The sequence below is a fragment of the Sciurus vulgaris genome (assembly GCF_902686455.1).
Source record: "Sciurus vulgaris genome assembly, chromosome: 6".
NCBI lineage: Eukaryota > Metazoa > Chordata > Mammalia > Rodentia > Sciuridae > Sciurus > Sciurus vulgaris.
In genome coordinates this window covers 128,115,804-128,138,497 of record NC_136466.1, presented here as the reverse complement: position 1 = coordinate 128,138,497, position 22,694 = coordinate 128,115,804, and the positions used below count along the sequence as shown (strand labels likewise).

The window sequence follows — 22,694 nt, the reverse complement described above, 5'->3', positions numbered from 1 at the left end:
ATGCCCTGGTATTGTGAAGATAGCCTTTCAGATCTTGCCAAATGAGGGCTGGATATGGTCTCTTAAGAGAGTCTTATAAAATCATTGGCGTTAAGGGTGTATACCGAGTTAGTAAATTCCAAAGGAAAAAACTCTGCTCCTCTTGACAGAGTAGAAGATAGTGAGTTCTGGAACCCTCTTTAATCATCTATCACTTTTCTTAACCAATTGTAGACCACATTTGTGAAGTCCAGGAGAAATCCACAGAACAGAAACACTCCCACACACAATTTTCTCTGATGTTTAAGCCACCTTAAAAATAAAATATTAACAAGTGTCTGAGTCCTTACTACAGGCCAAGCTTTGTTTCTCCCCACAGAGAAGTGGCGGGGTGGGGGGGGATCCGATGAAGTTCCTCCCTTCGTGGTGTCATGAGAAGATCAGGCATGGGGGCAACTGACACAATCGCAGCTCTCCTGGATGCCTGCAGAGAACCTGTCTGGTGCTTGGAAAGCAGAGTGGAGAGAGACTTAGCCAAGACTTGGAGGCTAGTAAATGTTTCCCTAAGAAATGAACAGTTGGGCTGAACTTGAGAAATGACTATGAGATGAAGGATAGGAGTCAAGGGGACATAGTCAAGAGGATAAGATGCACTAAAGCCAGTCTGGGTGATTAGAGAGTGCTGGCTAAGCATAGTGAGAAATAACTGTCTCAAAACCAAACACGTATCAATGCTAGAGTGTCAGGCACTGGAACAGACAAGGGGAGAAATTTAAGGCCAAGTGACAATTATGTTGTCTCATGTGCTGTCTTATGTGTCCAAATTGTGTTACATGGGAAGCCAGCACTGTAGTGTATATGCTCTTGAGTCTTCCCAGCATCCTCCCTGGACTCAGCCCTTACACTCTCAACCAGAATATGCAATGACATTATAGCTCAGAGGGGTGAAATACAATTTAAGACCTACAAGGTAGGATAATAGGAGTTTTGGAACTGAAGGGGGTCCTTAGAGGTCAATTAGCCATACTCATTTTCAGAAGAGGAAACCAAGGTCCTAGGGATTGCGTTACTTGCTCAGGGTCAGGCTCCTTGTTAATTGTACAACATGGACCAGATTCATGTCTTTTGGTACCTGATACGTTCTTCCTCTCAAATTCAGATGCCTCGATGTACTTCCCTGGAAATGCCAATGCCAGCTGTATCAGGCATGCGTTTGGTCATTTGCCCCACCCAGTCCCTCCTATTAGAGACTTTACCTTCTGGCTATAGCTTTCCATGTCCTCCATTCATCTGGTATCACATAACTTCACTGTATTCCACCTCACTGCAGGACAGTTGATTTTGAGAGTTGGAGCCCTAAAATTAAAAAGCATTGTCTGCTGCTCTACATTCCAACACCCTTCCCGTCATTCTTTGGTTTCTAAGTCTTTCTTTCAAGGGAAAACTCTTTCATCCTTTCTACCAACCCTGGCTTGGTCACCGATGCTATTTCATCAGAGAACCTCCTAGGACTTTTCTGCTGTAACTATTGGGAAAGTTCTGCAGTTTGCCAGACTAGATGGGTGACCTACTCCTGGGAGATGAGGAGTTCAAACAGAATCCTGACAAGGGAAGTGTAGCTCCTGGACTCAGCCCAACCTGAAGCCAGCTGGACCCACCTCAGTCACGGGAGACAATACATATGCTTGACTTGTGTGGGATTATATCCTAATAAACCCATCATAAACTGAAAACATCATTAAGTTGAAAAAGGATTGAATACACCTAACCTTCCAAACATCACAGCTTAGCAGCACAGTACACTGTAAAAAGTCAGTTGCTTCTCACGATCACTTGACTGACTGGGAGCTCTGGCTTTCTGCCACTGCCCAGCATCACAAGGAACATCAATCTGTCTACCAGTAGGCCTGGAAAAAAATTGAAGACTCAAAGTGCAGTTTCTACTGAATGCATACATTTTTGCACCATTGTAAAGTTGAAAAATTCTAAGTCAAACTGTTGTAATTTGGAGGTGTGTCAAACTTCGTTAGAGCAAGTCTAAAAATTTACATTTGTCTTGAATTTCACAATTACAACCCTGGCATACCACACAATCATTTTTTGTTTAGAGTGGTGTTTATCCTGGGTTTCACCTTTTGGTGTCATCTTGCCACCACAAAAGAATTTGAACATACAGTGAAAGAACCGTGGTCTATAGATGAGCTTTTTCAAAAGACGAACAGGTAAAAATTCGTAGTAATGCACCCAAAGGCCAGGTTTTAGACAGCCAGTGGGCTGGAAGTCAAAAAATAAAAAGGTGATGTAGGTCTGGGGAGAAAGTCACTGCTGAAACGTGGCAAACCCGTGCAAACCAAGACAGGTGAGTTGCCTGGGTTTCAGCCTCCCCTCTGTCACACACTGTCATCTTCGGCAAGCTGCTCCACCTCCACGGGTTGCAGTGTGCCTATCTGGAAAATGGGTATAAAACTAGTACCTGCCTCATGGAGTTGTTGTGAGGACTGAAAAAATGAATATAGGTAAAGCACTTAGAACAGAGTCTGTGCAGATTAATTGCTGAATAAGTGTTAGCTATTATTACAGGTATTATGCTGTTTTGTTGTTGTTGCCTGAGCAGAAGAAGCCAATTGATAAAAAAGGAGAATGAACCCAGCATAAAAAGGGTGACAGTGTCAGGAAGGGACGACAGGAAGAGAGAAAGCAGTGATCACCTCCCTGATTCCCGCAGGCCAGTCATACTTTCTGTATCTTTATGATACTCATATGTCTATGTCCCTCTCTCTCTCTCTCTCTCTCTCTTTTAACTTCAGTTCGTTTGAGTGGATTTCTATTCCTTGCAGAATCGCACAAACCTAGACAATGCAGCCCAGACCAGATGGCACTACCCTGGTCAACACCTTTGGTTATTCTAAGGAGTATGACAAAATCTGAAGCCATCCCAGCCTGACCCATTAGGGATGTAAATTCTCCCTTTGTCCAGTGTATGCTGTGTATGCTACCTGCCCATTAGTCACTGAGCTGACTCAGTGATTAGATTGACTATTACAATTTTGCATGTAGCAAAACCTCTATTTTACTTAATAATGGTCCCAAAGTTCAAGAATAGTGATGCTTGCAATTTTATTATAGTATATTGTGAAATTGTACCACTTTATTAATTATTAGTTATTGTTGTTATCTCTTACAATTTACAAATTAAACTTTGTCCTAGGTATGCATTATAGGAAAAAGCAATGTATGTACTGGACTCAGTCCTATAAATGGCCTCAGGCCTCCACTGGATGTCTTGGAATGTATCCCAGTGGATAAGGGGAAGCTACTGAGCTCTTTCCTCTCAAAATCCATCTTCTGCAAAATAACTCAAAAGCAAATGTCTCTCTGATGACAGGCACCAAAATCATCCCTGCCTTTGGCCAGCATGTGTGCTAACCAGGAATTCTGGTCTAGCAGCGTGTAGGAGGGTAAAAGGGAATCCTTTCAACTTCCACCTTCAAAGAGCAGGTAAATCATTTCCTTTACAAGGATCAGGCATCCAGGGTTGCCATGCAAATCCAAAGTTGTGTCTCACACTCTGCGCTGAGTTCTATTCATAGAAAAACTTGGCCTAGCTCCAGGTCCGTGTCACATTGTTTATGTGGAATGAGGATGTACTCTGCTTTTTCAGAATAACAAGCCCATGTTTTCGAGTCATTAAGGGAAAAACTTTTCCCACAGCTTAGTGGGCAGAGTCCCCTTCATCACATCCAAGGTGTGTCATTCCAAAAAACACAAATAAAATGTGCCCCAAGAAGAAATTCCCAAGCCACACACATTCCAGCTCCCTCGTCAGTAAACAGGGTGCCTGAGAAGATTTGCCCGATGCCCTGCCTCCCATCCTTCCCCAGGAAATGCGCTCCCTCTTGTATCTTCTCTTCTTCCTTCAAAACACCCAGAACACTAAACAAGGGCAGCAAATACACCCTCAAAGAAAAGAAAACAGACACTGGAAGAGTTGAAAACTTTTGGCCCAGATTTTTTTAATTTTCATTCATCAAGCAGTCAAACTTCATCAAGGCAAGTATAAAAATTCACATTTGTCCTGAATTTCAGAATTACAACCCTGTCTCCGTGAATGCCAGCAATCCATGAAGATGGAAATAGACAACAGTGTCACCCCATCAGCCAGACTATGTCTCTAAAAATTTATCTTGCTTGAATAGAAGCAATATATAGAGAGTTAATCAATTCTTTTTACTGCCTAGAAAATGATCACACCAAAAGTGAAGACAAACATTGACTAAACGTGGTACTTTGCAATGAGTCAAGGATCTTAGAGTCTACATCCACCCTGGAAACTTTCCCAGCATCCCTGATATATTTATCTCACTTGGGCACCAACAATTCCCTCTAATCATTGCCTTTATTTGCTGCAGATGTCAGAGCCAGTTCACTTGACCTTTGTGGGTCCTGCTGCACCCCTTCCTGCAATGGCAGGTGCTCCAGAGCCTTGGCAAGGAAGGTCCCTGCTTCTCTGCTGTGTCTGGGTGTCTCTGTCCCCAAGCAGATTCAGAGATGGGCAGAGCTTGAAAGGCCTGTCTGCATGTAACTGCTCCGGAGCACAGGTCATGCTGCAAGGGGACAGCACCATCCCGGGCACATTTCCTAAGAGTGGCAGCTTTTCAAGAATTTTCATAGGCATTGTGTTGACCTAATTGAAAAGACAGCAAAGGAAGCAGCATAGAATGGGTAAATGAAGTATCAGTGACAATTTTCTTATTTTTAACTTGACCTACAGAAAGTATTAAGAATAGAAAGCAGGAGAATCCCATATACTCTTCATGCAGATTCCCTAAATATTGACCTTTTGTCACATTTATTTAATCATTCCCTCTCTCTCTATGTGTGTATATATTTGTGTGTGTGTATATGTACATATATGATAAATGTACAAATATATATATATTATATATATACATATGATACATATGTGTGTATGTATAGATATGTAATTTTTATGTACTTTTGGAGCATAAGCTGCAGTCATTTAGGTGGAGTCAAAGGAAGAGGGATCTTAAAATAGACTTTAAGAAGTATAGAGTCACTGATGTTAAATAACTGGATTTTGTTTTTTAAAAAACTTTTTTAACTTAAAGCAACTATAAATAATGTTTGGTCTTTGACACCAAATAATCATATAAGATTTTTAAAAATCAATGGTCAGATGATGAGCCAAATGAAGGGGTAAAGGGTGACCTCTTCCCTCACCTCCACCCCAAAACGTAGCCCTTGCCCCACAGTGGCCCCACCCATGGTTCCACTCCACCCACTGAGGAGCTTCATCCAACCCCAAAGACACCTGAGGAACAGGCCTGGTTCTTCTCCCACAATGCCAGTTACACAAGTGACCTAAGGTGAGTCCCTATTTCCTAATTCCACAACACCAGAGGATGAGTCCCTGGGTCCACCCCCGCCCCCCCACCCCCACCACCACAAAGCTCCTTCCTGCCCAAATGCTGCACCCAGTGGTTGTCTTATACACACACCATGTGGTTCAAGGCAAACCACCCCAAAATATGACTTCAGGAGATGAGAACATGCCTTCCCAAATATGCATCTTTGGCATAAGAACTGCTTCTTGCTGGTTATTTGGGGAAATAACAGACACAGGAGTGACTCTGAAATTTTGCCCTTATGTGAGGGCGATTTTCTTGGGTAAGGTATGTCTCTGTGTAAAGGCATCTTCCTCTCTGCAGTAGGAAGAAAAGGATGGCTAAATCACAAGGGAGTCTTCTGTTTACCTTTATTTCTGGCAGTGCTAGACATCAAACCCAGAGACCAGCACACGCTTGGTCAGCATGCCCGGCCACTAAGCCACACCCCAGCCCTCAGTGGGCTTCTTAATTAACAGGGAAGGCACTGACAGCTCTGCATAGGTGTCTTTTCTGGTCACCTCTTCCTAAACCAGCTTTTCTCCACTAACCCAACCTCCTTCCTTGTTTCAGCAAACGATGGCATTTAAGCCTGAAGTCAAAGACAACCCTTGAGATCCACTCTAGGGATTTACTAATTTCTGTGGGTTACTTTCCATGTATACATGTGTTAATAAACTTCTGCTTGTTTTCCCTTGTTAAACTACCTTCTGTAAGGGGGAGACCCTGCTAAGAACGATGAAGGGTAGAGAGAAACTTATTTTTCCTTTCCTTCATACATCCTGGTTTTCACCAAAACAGTACTGCCCAATTTTACCAATATCTCATTGACCAGACCGGACTCTGAATAACTTTGGCAACATTAAAAAATGAAATCTACCTACAAGGGAAAAATACCAGCCACAACTGAGGTCTTCTGTAAAATGGGCTGCCAGACCTGAGGCCAGTCTCCCAAAGGAGAGTTTCCAAGAGGTTTGGAGCAAGATGTAGCACCGGAAGATGATGAGAAGAATTGCCACACTTTGTCTTGAAGATACCCTAGCAAGGATGTCACCCAGTTCCACCATCTCTGCACCTCCTAGGCTGCCCTGCATTTTCCAAACCAGTTATTCAACAAGTGCTTTGTTTTCTGTTTTGCAAGGCTTCCCATATCCTACCAATAAATTTAAGTCAGTGTTTTCAATAGTTTGGGTTTTCTTTACTTGCACCAAGAAACCATAAACTACCACACATGATTAAACCATGCACTCATGTACTTCAGTCTCGGTTGTCCCACCTCTGTGTTTTCTGTGTAGGACTCCTTAATGACAGAGACTCCATCCCTTTATTCCCTCACTGCTTCTGCTGCTACTGTGCAAAATGGCACTCCTCCAGCAAGACTCACAGTGCAGAGAGAAAAGATTGACTAACTCTAGACATACTGGGCTTTCTCGTTTTTAAAACAGGACATTGCTTTTGTATCAATCCATTGAGTTCCTTTTCAATTCCTCCAGATCCTATAAGTCATGAAACAATTTCATGAAAATGGTATTCAAAATGTACTTGTCTCTAATCTCAGCCCCAAACCGGAGCTCTGATGTATTAAATAACTAGAAAGTAAACTGAGATCCTGAGTTTTCTAGGTTGTTTTCAAACCAAGAACTTTTCTTTTGCCAAGACTCGCAGGAGTTCCTGAACTGGCCAACATTCCTTGGGTTTCCTTTGAGAGGTGGGATTTTTTTTTTTTTAAGCAGCTTAAAATGCATTATATAAGAAAGAAAGGTATGAACAAGTCAAGGGGAAGCCAGAAAGGAAGCGGGCCAAGTCCCAAAATAAAAGGCAGGAATAGAAAACTAAAAATAACACGCAGGGAAGTGTGCCACATCTGTAGGGCTCCCTTGCAGTCTCCTGAGGCATTGTACCTTTATTTTTTTCTTCAGGAGCATGCTAATAATTGTTTAGAGATTTAAATAGAACACTATTATTTGTTCTTTAAAAATAGTCACTTCTTTTGTAGAATTGTGAGAGTTTTCAGACGATGTTAATTGAATTTCACTCATTGCTATTTACCTTTTATGGATATAAAAGTTTGGTTAAAAGTTGGTTTCCTTCCATCTCTTTATTCATCTTAAATAGAACACATGAAGTATTTTAAACATCTCAGCCTTGCAGCAATTAGTAGACAACAAAAATTTTTAAAACACCAATGAAGTTGGCTTTTATAATAATGCAAGTTATCTACCACTATCAATTGGAAGGCTTAGTGACAATCCAGTGGCATATGTAGAGCACCTGAAAAAATTCTTATATCTTTGCCCAGAAGCCATGACGCCCACTTACAGAGACACTGAGGGCAATCAAGGTTGAATGACATGGCTGAGGTCGATAGCTAGTGAATAGCACAATGGGTTAATCTGGCTCCCTCTGACTCACAGCTTGTTCTTCCATAGTACTTTAAGATGATCAAAAATATTTTTAAAATAGGCGAACTATGGGTAGTTAGCTCAGAGTCATCGATATGATATTTATTGCTTCCTCAATCAGTCCTGCTTACTTTGAAAGACTTAAATTTGGATTTATATTTACAGTCCACCCCACCCACAACTAACACAGATACTATTCCCCCAGGTATAAGATTGATCTTCCACCACTCAGTCAACCCTCTGATTATTATGACAATTACTTTTCTCCCTTAAGAGAAGTATGTTATGATAGATTTTAAGAAAATGAATGTCTCCCACTGGGAACTACCTATGTAGAGGTCATCCACAGCATGTTTCATAATTACTTCCAAGTTGTTAATTCCTGTTTTTTTCTAGACACAACAAAAACAGGAAATATTTACCAACTTCACAGGTGTCAGGAAATACTTTTAAAACCCTGGTGGCCTGAGCCACCTGCTTGAAGCAGATAGCATTTCTGTGCATAGGTGTAGAAGGTATATTGTAATTTAAAATGTGGACTTTTATTGTATACTCTAGGATTCCCAGTAAATTTTAAATGGAAGTGGTAATAATGAAAATTTCTGTCTTGTTCCTGATTTCAAAATTTTCCTACTAATTATAATGTTTGTTGCATTTTATTTAAATATTACAAATAATATAAACATTGCTATGAGCTTTGATTTATTATAATAAAGAAGTTTCCTTCTAAAAAACTTAAGCACAAACCATATGTGTAAATGTGCTCTTCAGTCTTTCTAGCATTGACAAGAGAACTACAGTTGTCCATATTTACTCAGTTTAAAATCCTATTTCCACATCTAACATAATTTCCGAATGATAAAGTACATTTCAAAACTACTGAAATATAAAATTCTGGCAAAAATCATTTAGTCGATAAATCACAAATTTGTTTTCATGCTGCAATTTTAATTTACACAAAGGGAGAGAACTTTATACTTTTTCCCAAATATGAAATTATAAAATTTTCAGAAAATAGCTACAAATATAAAGAATAAATATCTTTGTTATTTAATATCTCTGTTATACTAATAGTCAAGCATATACTTTCTGCACAAAAATTAGATTTATTTGTATGGCATTATAACATTTTTTCCCACTTAATATGCAGTAGAAATTTTCTTCAGCAAAGACTACTTAATTATCTCATTGAAATCACCATGTATCTCCATGCATCCCAGAAAACACTAGAATGTTGACATCCATGGAGTGCAATGAACAATCCAGACAGGCATGCCTCCCTCTGGATGTACCTGACACTCACATTACCATCAGTTGAATTAAAACATACTAAGAGTCTGTTGCCTTTGTTACCAAACCTGTTTGTGCCTGTTACATAACTTAATTATATGTTATGTAGGTCAATAAGCTAGCAATTCAATAAGAGTATTGCTGTTCCTATGAAAATGAAGATGAATGTTTTAGGGAAAGTTTATAATAAAGGTCTCACTTTAAAAAAAGAAAACTACTCTCAAATCAGGGGAGTGGGGAGTCATAAATATCTAGAAGTCTAAACCCTGACTGTGGTTTAGGCAAGAAAAGAAATGTATGCTTCATCTAGTTGCCAACTACAAGAAACACTTATGTTGTCTGCCATAGTTTGGATCTCAAATGTCACCCACAAGTCCTTGTGTTGAAGCCTTGGTCCCCAACCTGACACTATTGAAAGATGGCAGAAACTCTTTAGAAATCAAACTAGTGAGAGGACTTCCAATCACTGGAGAGTGCCCTCAAAGGGGATGGCAGGGCCCCTGTCTCTGCCTACTCCTCATCCCAGCTGTAAGTGAATGGTTTATCTATGGCCTGTGCTCCCACCACAACATGCTGCGCACCCCCACACCACAAGCCTACAAGAAAAGGATTCATCTGATCATAGACTGAGATCTCCAAAACTGTGAGTCCAAATAAACCTTTAACTTTTATGAGTTTGTTTATCTCAGGTGTTTGTTACATTAACAAAAAGCTGACCAACACATTGCCCCTCTAGCTTTGGAGTGAACACCTGCACATCAATCACTATACATGCACCTCATCATTTTTACTGACTACATCATATTCAATTCTTAGCCATATTGCCATTTCTTTAATCAGTACTGTATCAATGACTTTTTCAACTTTTTCACAGTTTTCCGAATACTATAAAACCATTGCAACATTTGTTGTATACGTTTTTGTATACCTTAAAAATTATTTCCTTAGAATAAATTCATAAAAGTAGACTTGTAAGCAAATCAAGGTGTATCATTGCTGCAGAAAGTCTTCATTGTTGTTTCTTACAGATATTCCTGAGCTTAGAATGATATCTCTCTAATTTTGGATGGGGGACAGGAACAAACAAGTGCTTCCTAGTAAATATGGCTTCCCTCTTGTTGCAGACTAACTGCCCTCCATCTTTCCCAGACAACCTTTTGGAAAAATGCTCACCCACCATGCAGTTTATTTACACTATTCAGTTAGGCTTCCATTCCAACCCCTCCATGGATCCTGATTTACTATAGTCACCAGCAAACACCTCAGGACTCTTCAGTTCTACTGTTTCTCTTGATGACACATGACATTACTGGTCACTCTTCTTGAATGTCTTTTCTGTAAGAACACATTATTTGATTACTTCCTAAGTCTCTGATTCTTCCAGCTCCATCTTCCTTTTATGATCTTCTTCTACCTGACCCTGCTTTCCCTTTAATTTAGATTAGAGTTTCTCTGACATTTTTCAACCTTTTCAGGTGCTTAAATGATTAAGGATCTTTAAAGAAAAAATGAAGAGTACAACTGGTTAAGAAATAAAGCAATGTATTCTCTTGTAAGGCCAACAATAACTGTAGTGCATCCCCCTTCTAGGCAAATCTAGTTTTCCCTCTCAGAGTGTGATCCCTGGACCAGCAGCATCAGCATCACTGGCAAACTTGTTGGAATATTCTTGGGCCCCATATCAAAAACCACTGAACCAATAATTTGTATTTTAGCAAGGCTTCCAGGTAATTCTAATGCATGCTAACATTTGAGAACCACTACTCTATATAATGCACCCTTTTGCTGTGAGGCATTAGCTTCAAGACTAGGATAACCGGGGGGAATCAGAAATAACTATTTCTTCCTTTAAGTAGCTGTGTGATGTTGAATTACATACATGGATCTTTTTACTCCTAAGGAGATCAGGATAAAAGAAAGGAATAAAATGCAGGATGGAAACAAAAGTCCTCCCAAATTGCCTCTTATAAGAAATGAGAACCTAGTTTGGCACCATGGGAATTACCTCCCCTTTTGTTACCATTGGTGTTATTCCCCAGTGCCTGAGGGAGAAGCAATCCCTGTCTTGTTGCCCTGGACAAACTTATTTGTCAGATTCACTGACTCCAGTAGAGACCCTAGTTTTCTCAATCACCCACATACCAACAGGTAGGATAGACATCTAGGAGGGAGGCGGGGGATCTGGCGAATGAAAGAGAAAGGAATACTGACTGCTTCCTAAGCAGCCACTGCTCTGGGGAAGGCAGAGGCCTGCTACTTGCTTCATCCTCCAGTCATCCATTCATCCATCCCGCTTCCCATCCACCTTTCTATCCACCTATCTACCCATCCATTCACCCATTAATTCCAGAAATATTTGTGTTCCAGCTTTATTTCTCTCCAGTATCAAATGAGGTTGAATCTCATCAAAGACCACTAACCTATGACATTTTATCTGTCTGTTTTGTTGTGGGTTTTTTGTTACTGTTTTTTTTGTTTGTTTGTTTGTTTTGTTTTGTTTTGTTTTGCTGTCATTGTTGTTGTTGTTGCTTCCTCAGTATTTCTCAAAATTCTCCCTTGGAATGCAGGAAGAAAATCTCAGAACTTCTATTTGTGTTTCTTAACCCATCCTTTTAAAGTTCTAGTTTGAGTGTGTGAGTGAATCACACACTATATAGCCTTTTCCCTGAGCTTGATTTTGAAGTTCATCTGTATTATAACATGAATACAATGTATTAATACTATAATGTATATGTAATTTAAAATTACATTCTCAAAAAATCAGAAAGTGTGCAATCAGGTGCGTGGAGAATCCAAATATTTTGAAGACCACAGTTATGAAGAATAGGGTCAAAAGACCACAAGAACAATTTAGGATACACAAGTACTAGTTTGGGGGGTAAAAAGCAAGAAGAGCCCCAGTCACAGTCTTGTGAAGCTGGGCATCTAGAAAACATGACTACAACTCAGAGCAGATGGGCCCACCTTCATTCCATGTTATTGTGTGTTATGGTTTGGACATGAGGTGTCCCCAAAGCTCCTGTGCTAATGCAGGAATTGTTCAGAAGTGAAATGTAGGTGGGGCAATGGCGGGAAGAGGTAGGTCACTGGGTATGTGCCCTGGAGGGTTTATCTTCTCTCCAGCCCCTTCCTTGCTGTTTCCTAACCTCCAACAGGTGAGCAGCTTTCCTCCATCATGCCCTTCCAGGACCATGTTTGGCCTCACCTTGGGCCCAGAGCAATGGAATAGGTTGTCTATGAACCCCCAAAATCATGAGCCAAAACAAACTTTTCTCCTCTAACTTGGTCTTGCCAGGTATTTTGGTCATAATGATAAAAATGTATCTTATACACTGTCCAAGGTCACACAGGTGGTTACTGCTAAGCCAGGAACAGAAGCCAGTCATACCTCAATCTTGCTCTTGCTTCACTGCCACACAAACCCAAAGGAATATGGAATTAGAGTCTGAACTTCAAGCCAAGACAGCAGATCTTTGTTTTTTTTTAATCGTTTGTTCTACTTAGTCATATGTGACAGCAGAATGCATTTTGATCTTTAAGTCACTGCTCTCCCTAAGAGCATGTCCTAAAACTTCATTATACATAGGTGAAAGTAAAGATTCTCAGTGATTTGTTTTAATTTAATAAGAAAATGAATAACTTTCATTAATGTAACTTTGTATCATATTTATACCACATTTCTACCATCCTAAAAAAATGGATATTTTTCCTTTATGCAGACATAATTTTTTTAAACATATTATCAATGCACTTAAAAGATTTCAGTAATTTGCCCATAAAGTTGAGTGAACATATGCCATTCTTGGATATGATACTCTCCAATTTCAAATCTGGAATTACTCTCTTCTTTCACAGGTACAGAAAGGTCTCTCTTTTGGCTACATTTTTTTAAAGTACAACCATTGTCAAAAAATATTAGAAAATATATGAAAATAAAATACTAGTATTGGTTGTGAGTGAGAACATGAGTGAGATACCAAACTGAAGAAAGTGGAACTAGGTTGACATTTTTAGAACTGTAACCTTCAGCTAATAACTGCTTGGTATTTATTTATTGGGAATTTCCTCACAGAACCTAGAACAGGGTGCCGTAGTTATTACATGGCAAGGTTTCTGCCTTCAAAGAAGTTGAAATCCAGGAAGAGAAAACAAAACACAATATACTCTTAAGTTTAGAATCTCAGTGTTGTATGAAAGAGCCATGACCTAGCAACCTGGAAATCATCATTTCAGGTCCTAGATCTACAACTATCTTGTAATACCAGAAGTGGTTGTTGTGGTGGTTTTAAATAAAACCCCACAGAGGTAGAAGTAAAGCTCTGTAAAATGGGTGGATATATAGAGACCTACTTTTTCGGAAGATCTGAAGAATGAGTAGACCAAAGATGTGAGGCAAAGAAATAAATATTCTGACATCTTGTTTTCATAGAGGATGTTTCTCTGTAGCAGAGAATCCAGTTGAACAGCTTGTCCTTTAATGTGCATAAAAGAGGACTTATTCATTATATAAATAAGATTTAACAATTTAACAAAATCAATTGACATGGAACTGCTGTGTCTTTTCATTTTATTGAACAATAATAAACTTGTCCTTTTAAAACAAAACCCAACAGCTTATACTGCTTACATTCAAAGACCCTCCCACATACACATTCACAACTCTGTTGGCAAACTTTGAGAACAAAATATAGGAAAATAGGGAAATAAATCTTAAATAAGTTCTTTACTCCAAATAAAATACTTCTGCAAATATTTCCCAACAATATCTAGTACAACAGTCCTGTTTGTGCTAAGATCCTCCCAAGTGTGCTCCTATTTCCATTTATCAATCAAGTTTGAAAAAAAAAATGAAAATAAACTGTATTTTTAAGTTGATGTTTTCTGCTGAAATTGACGTTTCATTTTCAAACCTCCTAAAGTTATTTTCTACTTTAAATTTAAAATTCATCTAAGTCATCACACTTTCTTTGAAGTAAATTCCCTCTGTTACTCACTTTTTGATATTTTATAAATCCAGAGTGACTGAATTTTTTCTGTTTCTCTTATGCCAATTGCTGTTCTATTATGACAACTATTAATAATGTTTCTTAGCCTCGGGTGTCTGAAAGCCTTCTAGAGTTACACCTTTCTTGCAACCATTTTAAAAAAGTGGTTTCATGTTCATTGCTCCCAAAGGGTGATGAATATGAGCATGGAGGATGATTTGTACTAAACAATTTTGTTATAAAAATATATAAATATTTACCTTCACCCCTCCCCCCCCCAAGCAGGCAAAACACTCCTCAGCTCTATTTCAGAGGAGGCTTTCTTTAAACACTGATGGAAGTATACGTCGACTCTGTCCCAGAACCATGCTTCAGAGGCAGAGAACCTGAGGCTTTTGTTCAAACGCCCACAAGTTTCAAACATCACACTTCCATCAGGGGTTTTCTGACTTCTACCCCGCACCAACCCACCCAATTAAATTAGATTCTATTGAAGCTACCACAAGGAAAAGCTAAATATTATAATCCCCACCCTCAATCCCATCCCTACCTTCTCTTGCTCCTAACCATTCTTCCTTTACGTATCCTAATATTAATATATATCCAAGTCATACAACCACATGGGGCCACTGTGGTCTTCAACTTTGACTACCTTTCTCTTTGACCTGACTCCATATAAGATTATGGAAATTGCATTTTTCAGTTTTTCGTTGATACTATACCCACACACATTAACAAATCTATATGCGTTCAAATATTTAACAAGTATCTAAATGTGTTCAATTGTATGCATTTTATGGATTGTAAGAAGCCTACTCTTTTTCTCTGGATCTACCTGGAATCATACTTGACCTCCAAAAATCACGTATCCATATGGTATAATCTAGACAATTTTTTAAATGTTGGCTGAGTGGTGAACAATCATTAAAAGAGAGCCTTTTCTTGGAAATCCCACCCAGGATCAGCGTGGATTCAACCATTTCATTCCAGGAGACTGAGCAGCATTCTCTTTCACAGTTTCTTCTCTGACAGCATTGCCATCTCCAGATGCCAAGTCAAGCTCTGAAATTAGAAGGGATACGGATCATGTCCACATATCTGTAATTCAAAGATCAAACACAATTTTTTTGTTTTTATTTTCCAGTGGAATTTAATTATGAATTTTTTAAAAAATATTTTTTGGTTGTTGATGGACCTTTATTTTTTTAATTTATATGTGGTGCTGAGACTCGAACCCAATGCCTCGCACATGCTAGACAAGTGCTCTACCACTGAGCCACAACCCCAACCCTCAAATGAAATTTTAATAGTCAAGATTCTATGCTACCTGTACTGAGCTACTCTACAGCAATACCTCCTATCTAAAATAACACTCTTGCATTCTTTCTGTTTATAAACTTATTATTACCTGACATTGTCTTATGCAGGCATTTTTTTTCTTTCTTTTTTTTCTGTATTATCTCACTCTGCCATTATAATTTCAGCTCCATGAAGGAGGGACTTTCTTTCATTTGCTCTTATATCCTGGTATATACAACAGTAACTGGAACATAGTAGGGACTTAATAAAAATACTTATGAAATAAGCAAGTGCTGTAAGAATAGATCTCTGAGTAGGATTTTTATACTAACTGGTAGAGAAGAGGGATTAACTTTTTGGTGTGATTCCAGAAGCAGATCAAAAGGTATAATAACTTTTATAAAGATATTTCTTGCTTTACACACAAGAAAAGTTTACAATATTTAGAATTTTCTAAAATAAAATTTTCTGCTATATATACTTGCTTCAGTGTGCACATCCTGAAATGGAATCCTATAAGAAGATGAGTGCAACCTAGCAGACAAAGCATATAAATTCATGGAATATTTCATATCTGACTCCCCGCTCACCCCAGTAAAAAGTAAACTAAAAAGTTACTTGTGAATTCCCAGTCTTGATATGCTAACAAAATAAACAAATAAAAAATAAATGGGACAACTGGGGTGAGGAAACTCACACTCAGTGTTGCAGCCAACAACAGGTAGAAAATTCGAGAAAACAATCTCATGCAATTAGGGAATGGAAGGGATCTCTGAGAGAACCTAAGCTGGTGAACCCTGGAGCCATTTAATCTGCTCTCAAAAGATGCCCCCAAAAGGTTGTGTAAAGATGATAGAAAGCCTCTGGCACCAAGCTCCTTCCTGTAAACTATAGCATTCAAACTCAGAACGTCTCATGTAGAAAATGCACAACTGTGCAGGGGGTCCCTGGGCAGCCTGTCCACAATGTCCTTAGGACCTTCTGTCCTCCATCTTGAACCTGACCTAAGGCTTACCAAGATGACACTAGTAATAATCTTTTAAATACCCTTGTCAGAAAAGAGAGAAAACCAACTGCTTTTTCCATAAATGTCTCATAAGAATCTCAATACCTATTTCTTGTATAGAAATAAAAATATTTTTGTGAAGCCTATCATGTAATGTCCACCCAGAAAAATAGCATCTGTTTCCAAGGCATCTATATTTTAAATGTTCTACAATAATTATATATATTTGTGGTATGATGTGTATTTTGATATATGTGTTGATCGTACAATGATTAAATACAACTAGCAAATCAATCACCTTACATGCCATGTTTTTGGTGGTGGAAATATTTAAGCAATTTGGAAATATATAGTACATTATTAATTATGGTCACCATTCTGTGCATGAAGGAATATGCTTTAGTGATAGATGTCTTTTATTTGTTTATTTATTTAAATTATGTCATTAATGTCAGCAATTTAATAGAGCTATAAGGGTCAGGCCATTTATCAACTAGATAACCAAATATATTCATGGTACGAACTTATTAGGTTGTATATTCCTCACATTCTCACAACTGTGTAAGAAATACACATGGACCTATAAGCAGCATGGAGCATAACTACAATTTCATTCATTTCCCAAATTTGATTTACAGTTATTATCTCTTATCGTTCTCCCAAATCCATAAAAACACATGCTTGGAATGATTCCATTTAAATGCTTCCATTTGGTTAAAAAACTGTTCTCCATTGTTTTTATCTTGGCTCTCTTAAACCTTATCCAATAAATTCCTCAAAGTACATTTTCTATGTGAAGTTGGTTGGGAGAGAAATAGTTTTGTCTAGTAAATATATAAAACAGATCACTGAAGAATTTAAAGAACTTTGCATATCTTGGATGGTTATTTTTATTACAGTTTTTTTTAGTAATCAATACTAGGTATCTTCCATATAAACTGGTTTAACTTTATGAGAAATTATAGTATGTAATCCTGAAAATTATTAATGGGATCGTTATAGAAAACAGCTACAGCAACCAAATTCAACTACTGCCCGCCATTCCCCAAGTACCATGAAGAAAACAAGATCATCCAAATCAACATCTTATTCTACTTACTGGCATTTTTTTAAGTTTTAAAAACTGGGAATGAGACTACTGTTGCCATACAAGACCAGAATCAATTCTTACCTGTGTTTGAAACAAATCTCCTGGAAGACTTGGTTGCTGAATATGGGAAGAAGGAAAATTTCAGACATTTTCCGGTCACCCGGTCACATATGCCTGATTGGCAGTTGCAGGTCTCTTTGCATTCCATCCCAAAGGTGCCGTAGGGACAGTCTGAGGGCAGAGAAAGGGTTAGAGAGGGACCCAATCATGTGTGTGCATAAGCCTCCATCCTAGCAGCCCTGCCTGGTTGCCTGAGGATTTGGCCAACCTTGTAAATCTTGATTGTACAATGAAATACAATTCTTGAAAAACCCAGACTTTGAATCAACTTAAATTGTTTTATAAAATATGTAAAGTCATAAATTTTATAACTTTGGGTTATAAAAGTGAAATCACACAATAAGACCAGACGACAGATGCTCCATGCTTGGTGTAATGTTGTATGCTATAGCTGAAGACAGCTACACACAGCCAATCTCCTTGGACCTGTCTTAACTCTTTATTTTCTGCTTAGAAGCTGATAGACAGAATCTCACAGGTTACCTCTGTAATAGCTCAGTGAAGATGGGAAATTAAAAGCTGTGGATATGTGACTCCATGGTAGAGAGCTTGCCTAGCACGTGCAAGGCTCTGGGTTCAGCTTCCAACTCAAAAAAAAAAAAAAAAATTCAAATGGACATATATATCAGCTCCTCAGAGTTTGAAACATGTCATGCTATCTTGAATCCACTGTATTCACAGACAAGTTACAGTTTTAAAAATAAAGCAAAAGGCTTCAAACTAACCAGAGCTAAGAAAACTACCACCCCCACTCATCAGCAAGCAATCAACCCCAAACTGCTCCAACCCTTAAAAAGTTCCTTATCTGTGTGAACAGCAGCACAACCTACCTAACTCCCCCAGTTGTTAAGAGGGTTCACTAGTAAAATTCTCAGCTAAGCTAAGATGCAAGAGGCAAAATGAACAAGAAAGTTCAGCTTTTATATACTTATCAAGAACTGGACGCTTTTAAAGTTTCACTGTTTTTTTATTTTGACTAAAACACACTACACTGAGATAAAGAAGATATTTGTCAAGAAGGCATGGCTAAATAACATAAACAGCATCTCAACGGATCAACTGGTCTATAAAAGTCAGCAGAATAAATGTAGACTATATATTCTCTTGGCATGAAAATATAAATGTACAATCACACATAGGTAGAGAAACAAGTTGTAAGGTATCTCTGTCTTTAGCAACCCAATAATCCCCAGAATGGTCAAGATGGATATTAATGAAATACATTTTTATAAAGATTTAGATTGCTTTTTTCACCATCCTTCAGATTACCTAGGACCCTAGTTTGATACACTGTCCTCTCTTCTGGGAAGAAGAGTTCTAAAAAGAAATCCTGAGAAAACTTCTAGCAGAAAAGAACACAGAATTGGGATTTAATTATGTCTGCAGTGAAATTGAAAACTGTAAGTTTAGCCAAATTCTCAATTATACTTCTAATGTACCCAACAGTGCTGGACATAGTAAGTGTTCAATAAATATGTCTTGGTTGCCTAATTGTTATCTGGGCAGTATCACAGCAAGCATCAGAAGATTCAGAAAACATCTGGATGTGCAGCTTTATGTGGGTGTTCTATAGAACAGCTAAGGGAGAGAGTTTTCCTACAACAAAATGGAATATCTCTACCTACAGCAGCTAAGTCTGACCTGGTCTCATTACTTCTAGCAGAGAGAAAACTGTTCAAAACTGAATTCATCATCTATCTGAAGGATGCAAAAAAGAGGAATCTAAAACATATTTTTTAAAATGTGTCTCATTAACATCATCCTTCATCATTCAATAAAATAAAAGAGTACTAAAAATTCCAAGTGACTTACAGCTTGATTCTTTATCCCAATGCAATTGTACATGTACTATCACATTGACAAAAGGCCAAGAGAAAAAGTAATCCACTCTATATACTTACTATATCATAAGCATAATTGTGTTAACCACTTCCTCCCTGATTTCCTTGTGTGAGCTGCCGTTTTCTTGGCTGATAAGCACTGTGATTTGCAGAAAATACAGACCCTACTCAGCTGAAAGAAACAGATGTGTATCTCTTCACCAAAGAAAATGTTTCCTCAATATTCTACTGCTAACCAAAAATAATCTAAGCTAAAAACCAAAATTCTCCTAAAAGCTGAAGAATTAATTTCCAAAACTTTCATAGGTTTTACAGTTTAATTTATTCACTTATAAATTATTTTTAAAAGGAAGGAGAATTAATGAGATTAGCTCAACTCTGGGTGATTATCATTCAGAAAAGAAATCACTTGGATTAATACATAAGATATGAAAATTTAGAAATTTCTCAGAACTTTGACAGGTTACTTTTATTGTACCACTGATAGTTACGACACGTGTCGTGCCTTAGTAATGGCTCTTGAGGAGTTTATGAATGAAGCATTTCAATCACCTCTCTTTCTATTTTAAACGTTTTTAAATTGCAACATTTCAAACTGTAGTCATCAAGTTTCAAATAAACTCTGCAAACGCTTAACTGCATTATTTAACAATAATTTCAATATGGTGAAGTTTTCCTTTAAGTCTATATAATTGCTGGCCTTATTCTTTACAGATTTCACTTTTTATTTTCCTTTACTGTTAATTTTGCTTTCCTGAGACCATCTGCTATTTTCCTAGCTAACCAAAGTCTTTATAAAGTGGGATGAGGTTTGTTTTATACTTCCGGGGACTCCTGCAAGAATGTGAGTTATTTCGTTAAATGACTTAAACCCACCCTATCCCATCATGTGCATTAGGGTTCATCAGAAAGATCTGAACTGGAGTTCTCCCCTCCACCCTGGGGACCCTTTCAAGATCAAAGACTCACTAAACTCAGAGACTAGAAACCACTCCAAGAGGTTATCTGGTGAGGACCTATGTAATCACTGCCTTGACAAGAGAGAGTACCGAAAGCAGTCATAACAGATTACCTGTCAAGTTTCTAAAGTTTTCCAGAAAAAGAGGCAAGGCATCGTCCATTGCAACTTTCTCAAATCTCCTAATCATAATGGGTGCAGTGCTGCCTTTCATTCCATGCTGCCTGCACACTGGTTCCATCGCTGTTTCAAGAGTTGTCCTCCCAGGACAACACCTGTGTGGGACCTGGATCTTCCCTCTTAGTCCTGAAGAGCAAAGTCACCTCAGCTCCCAAGCTACCTAAAAGCCCTCAGGGAGCCCTGGAAGGGGGAAGCAAGGGGTCACTCTTTACCTTTGCAGATACCAAACTCGTCACCAAAATCATCCTCCTCACTGTAAAACTGACACCTCAGCCCCGGGCCACACTTCACGCCATCCATGCCTGAGACCGTGCGGTAGCAGGTTTCTCCCAGCCCTGCAGCGCACACCTGGCAGCAGCTGCAATCGTCCAGCACCGTCTTCTTGCAGTGCAAATTGCTTCTGCACTCACTACTGTCACAATGTTCTGGACAATCCACGGCATACTTGACACTCCAAGCCACAGCCAGGTGCACAGGTACGAGGAGTGTGGTCAGCAGCAAGAGGCTCCTCATGTTTCTCCGTGGGCTCAGGCTCGGCTCCGAGTCGTGGTCTTTGCTGGGAGGAAGCAGAGTCCAAAGTGGTAGCTGAGCCTCTGCCTACACGTTTATGAGTTTTATACACTGGGTTGCCCGCATGCTTCCCCGTCATCAATTTCCTCAACCCAGCGGCAGCGCTGTCCTCCTGCCAGCCTCTCTTGTTTTAGTTTATGAAATCCAGGATGAAGGCTGGATTAACACGCTGCTGCCATCCAGGAATTGAAAAGCCCAAGCTGATGTCATCTGTTATGTTTAGATGGTTGTTTTGCATGAGGGCTGAAAAACTCACTCACATCCGTCTCAAGGGCTCAAGGACGTCTGTGAAGGGAGAATAATAAAGAAGGTCGCACAACCCCCTTCAGGACAGGAATTGTTCTGACACCAGCATATCACTTGGGGTGTAGCTTTGCCTCAGAGTCTCTGTAGTTGGGAGGAAAATGATATCGACATGAATCATCAAGACCGAAGAAGCTTCTGTAAAAGAAAAAAAAAAAATAATAATAAGCATTTGGTATTTCCCCTCAATAAATAGCTCTGAGATCATTTGGAAGAAGAAAGGGTCATATTGTGCCTTTTCAATACTTAGAAGAAAGAAAATATTTTGATAAGGATATTTTAAAGACCCTCTCTTCCTTCCTCCTGCCCTTCTCCTCCAAATGTTATTTCTAAAGCAGTTCGTGACACATATGTGTAAGTCTATCGTGGATGTAGCTGTGTTCTTAGTAAGATGTGAAACTGCAGCTGAAAATTTCCCTTAAAATCAACACCAAAAGCCACACAAGAGGTAAGATCCTACTGGTGCTGTTTCTGGCTTACTCCATTCTGGAAAAACTCATCTGTTGGACTTCTCCTGACCCAAAACTCCCTGGAGAGAAGGCTCATCCATCACGGAGTCTGTTCGTCCAATGATCAAGTCCATCCGGAGACCTTCCCTCCTGGCATCTAGCAGAGCCCTTGCTAAAACCCGCCAAACAAGGCAGCCAGCCCAAGGAAACAGAGGAGCCAGCAGGGCAATGAGAACACAGCTCCAGAAAGGCAAGTCCCAAGAAAGGAAAAACATTACCCATCAGGAAGCAAGGTCTTCATGCTATGGAGGGTCACAAGGTATAGGTCCCACTGCAGAAAACAGAGGAGCTCTCTTGAAATACTGACTAGACCAGGGCCTTATTGAACAAGGTTTATAGCACAGGAAGCAAGGTGGAAGAAAAGAGAGAGGAGTTCTCACACCAACCACTTGCTGGATTATAAGCCCCCTGTCCTACTTGTCAAAATAGAAACAAACTCATAGTCATCTGGTAAATTAATGATCCTGCAAAGTGGTCTTTTGAAACTGGCTATGGGAAATCTACAGGACTCAGCTTCCTATCTTGAAAATTGACAGTGTTAGGTTTTTGACCTCTGAGATTCTTATGCCATCCAAAAGACAAGGCATAGAGTCCATCGGATGTGATTTGCTTTTGTGAATACAATATTAGGAGGATGGAGGGAGCAGAAGCCAGAGTTCAGGGAATTGGGGAAGTAGGAAAGAAGGCAAAAGTTTTAGCTTCCAAATTTCCCAAATTTTTAAAGACAATCCAATTTGAAATTCTTTATATTCATCTC

General features: G+C 39.0%; 1 protein-coding gene across 1 annotated transcript; it reads right to left on the bottom strand.

Moving 5' to 3' along the window:
* Positions 1–13,614: 13,614 nt before the first annotated feature.
* ESM1 (endothelial cell specific molecule 1) lies at positions 13,615–21,321 on the bottom strand. The gene is made up of 3 exons (XM_079145365.1): positions 20,768–21,321; positions 17,538–17,687; positions 13,615–15,123 (listed from the first exon to the last, which is right to left on the bottom strand). Exons 1-3 carry the CDS (start codon positions 21,066–21,068, stop codon positions 15,023–15,025), a joined length of 552 nt encoding a protein of 183 aa, XP_079001491.1. The 5' UTR covers positions 21,069–21,321; the 3' UTR covers positions 13,615–15,022.
* Between the last annotated feature and the right edge of the window lie 1,373 nt (positions 21,322–22,694).

Excerpts from the sequence above, each read along its gene's own strand:
- ESM1 (XM_079145365.1), bottom strand. The coding sequence starts at position 21,068 with ATGAGGAGCCTCTTGCTGCTGACCACACTCCTCGTACCTGTGCACCTG. Across the intron at positions 17,688-20,767 it reads CGAGTTTGGTATCTGCAAAG|ACTGTCCCTACGGCACCTTT; the intron begins GTAAAGAGTGAC and ends CTCTGCCCTCAG. Across the intron at positions 15,124-17,537 it reads GAGATTTGTTTCAAACACAG|AGCTTGACTTGGCATCTGGA; the intron begins GTAAGAATTGAT and ends TTCTAATTTCAG.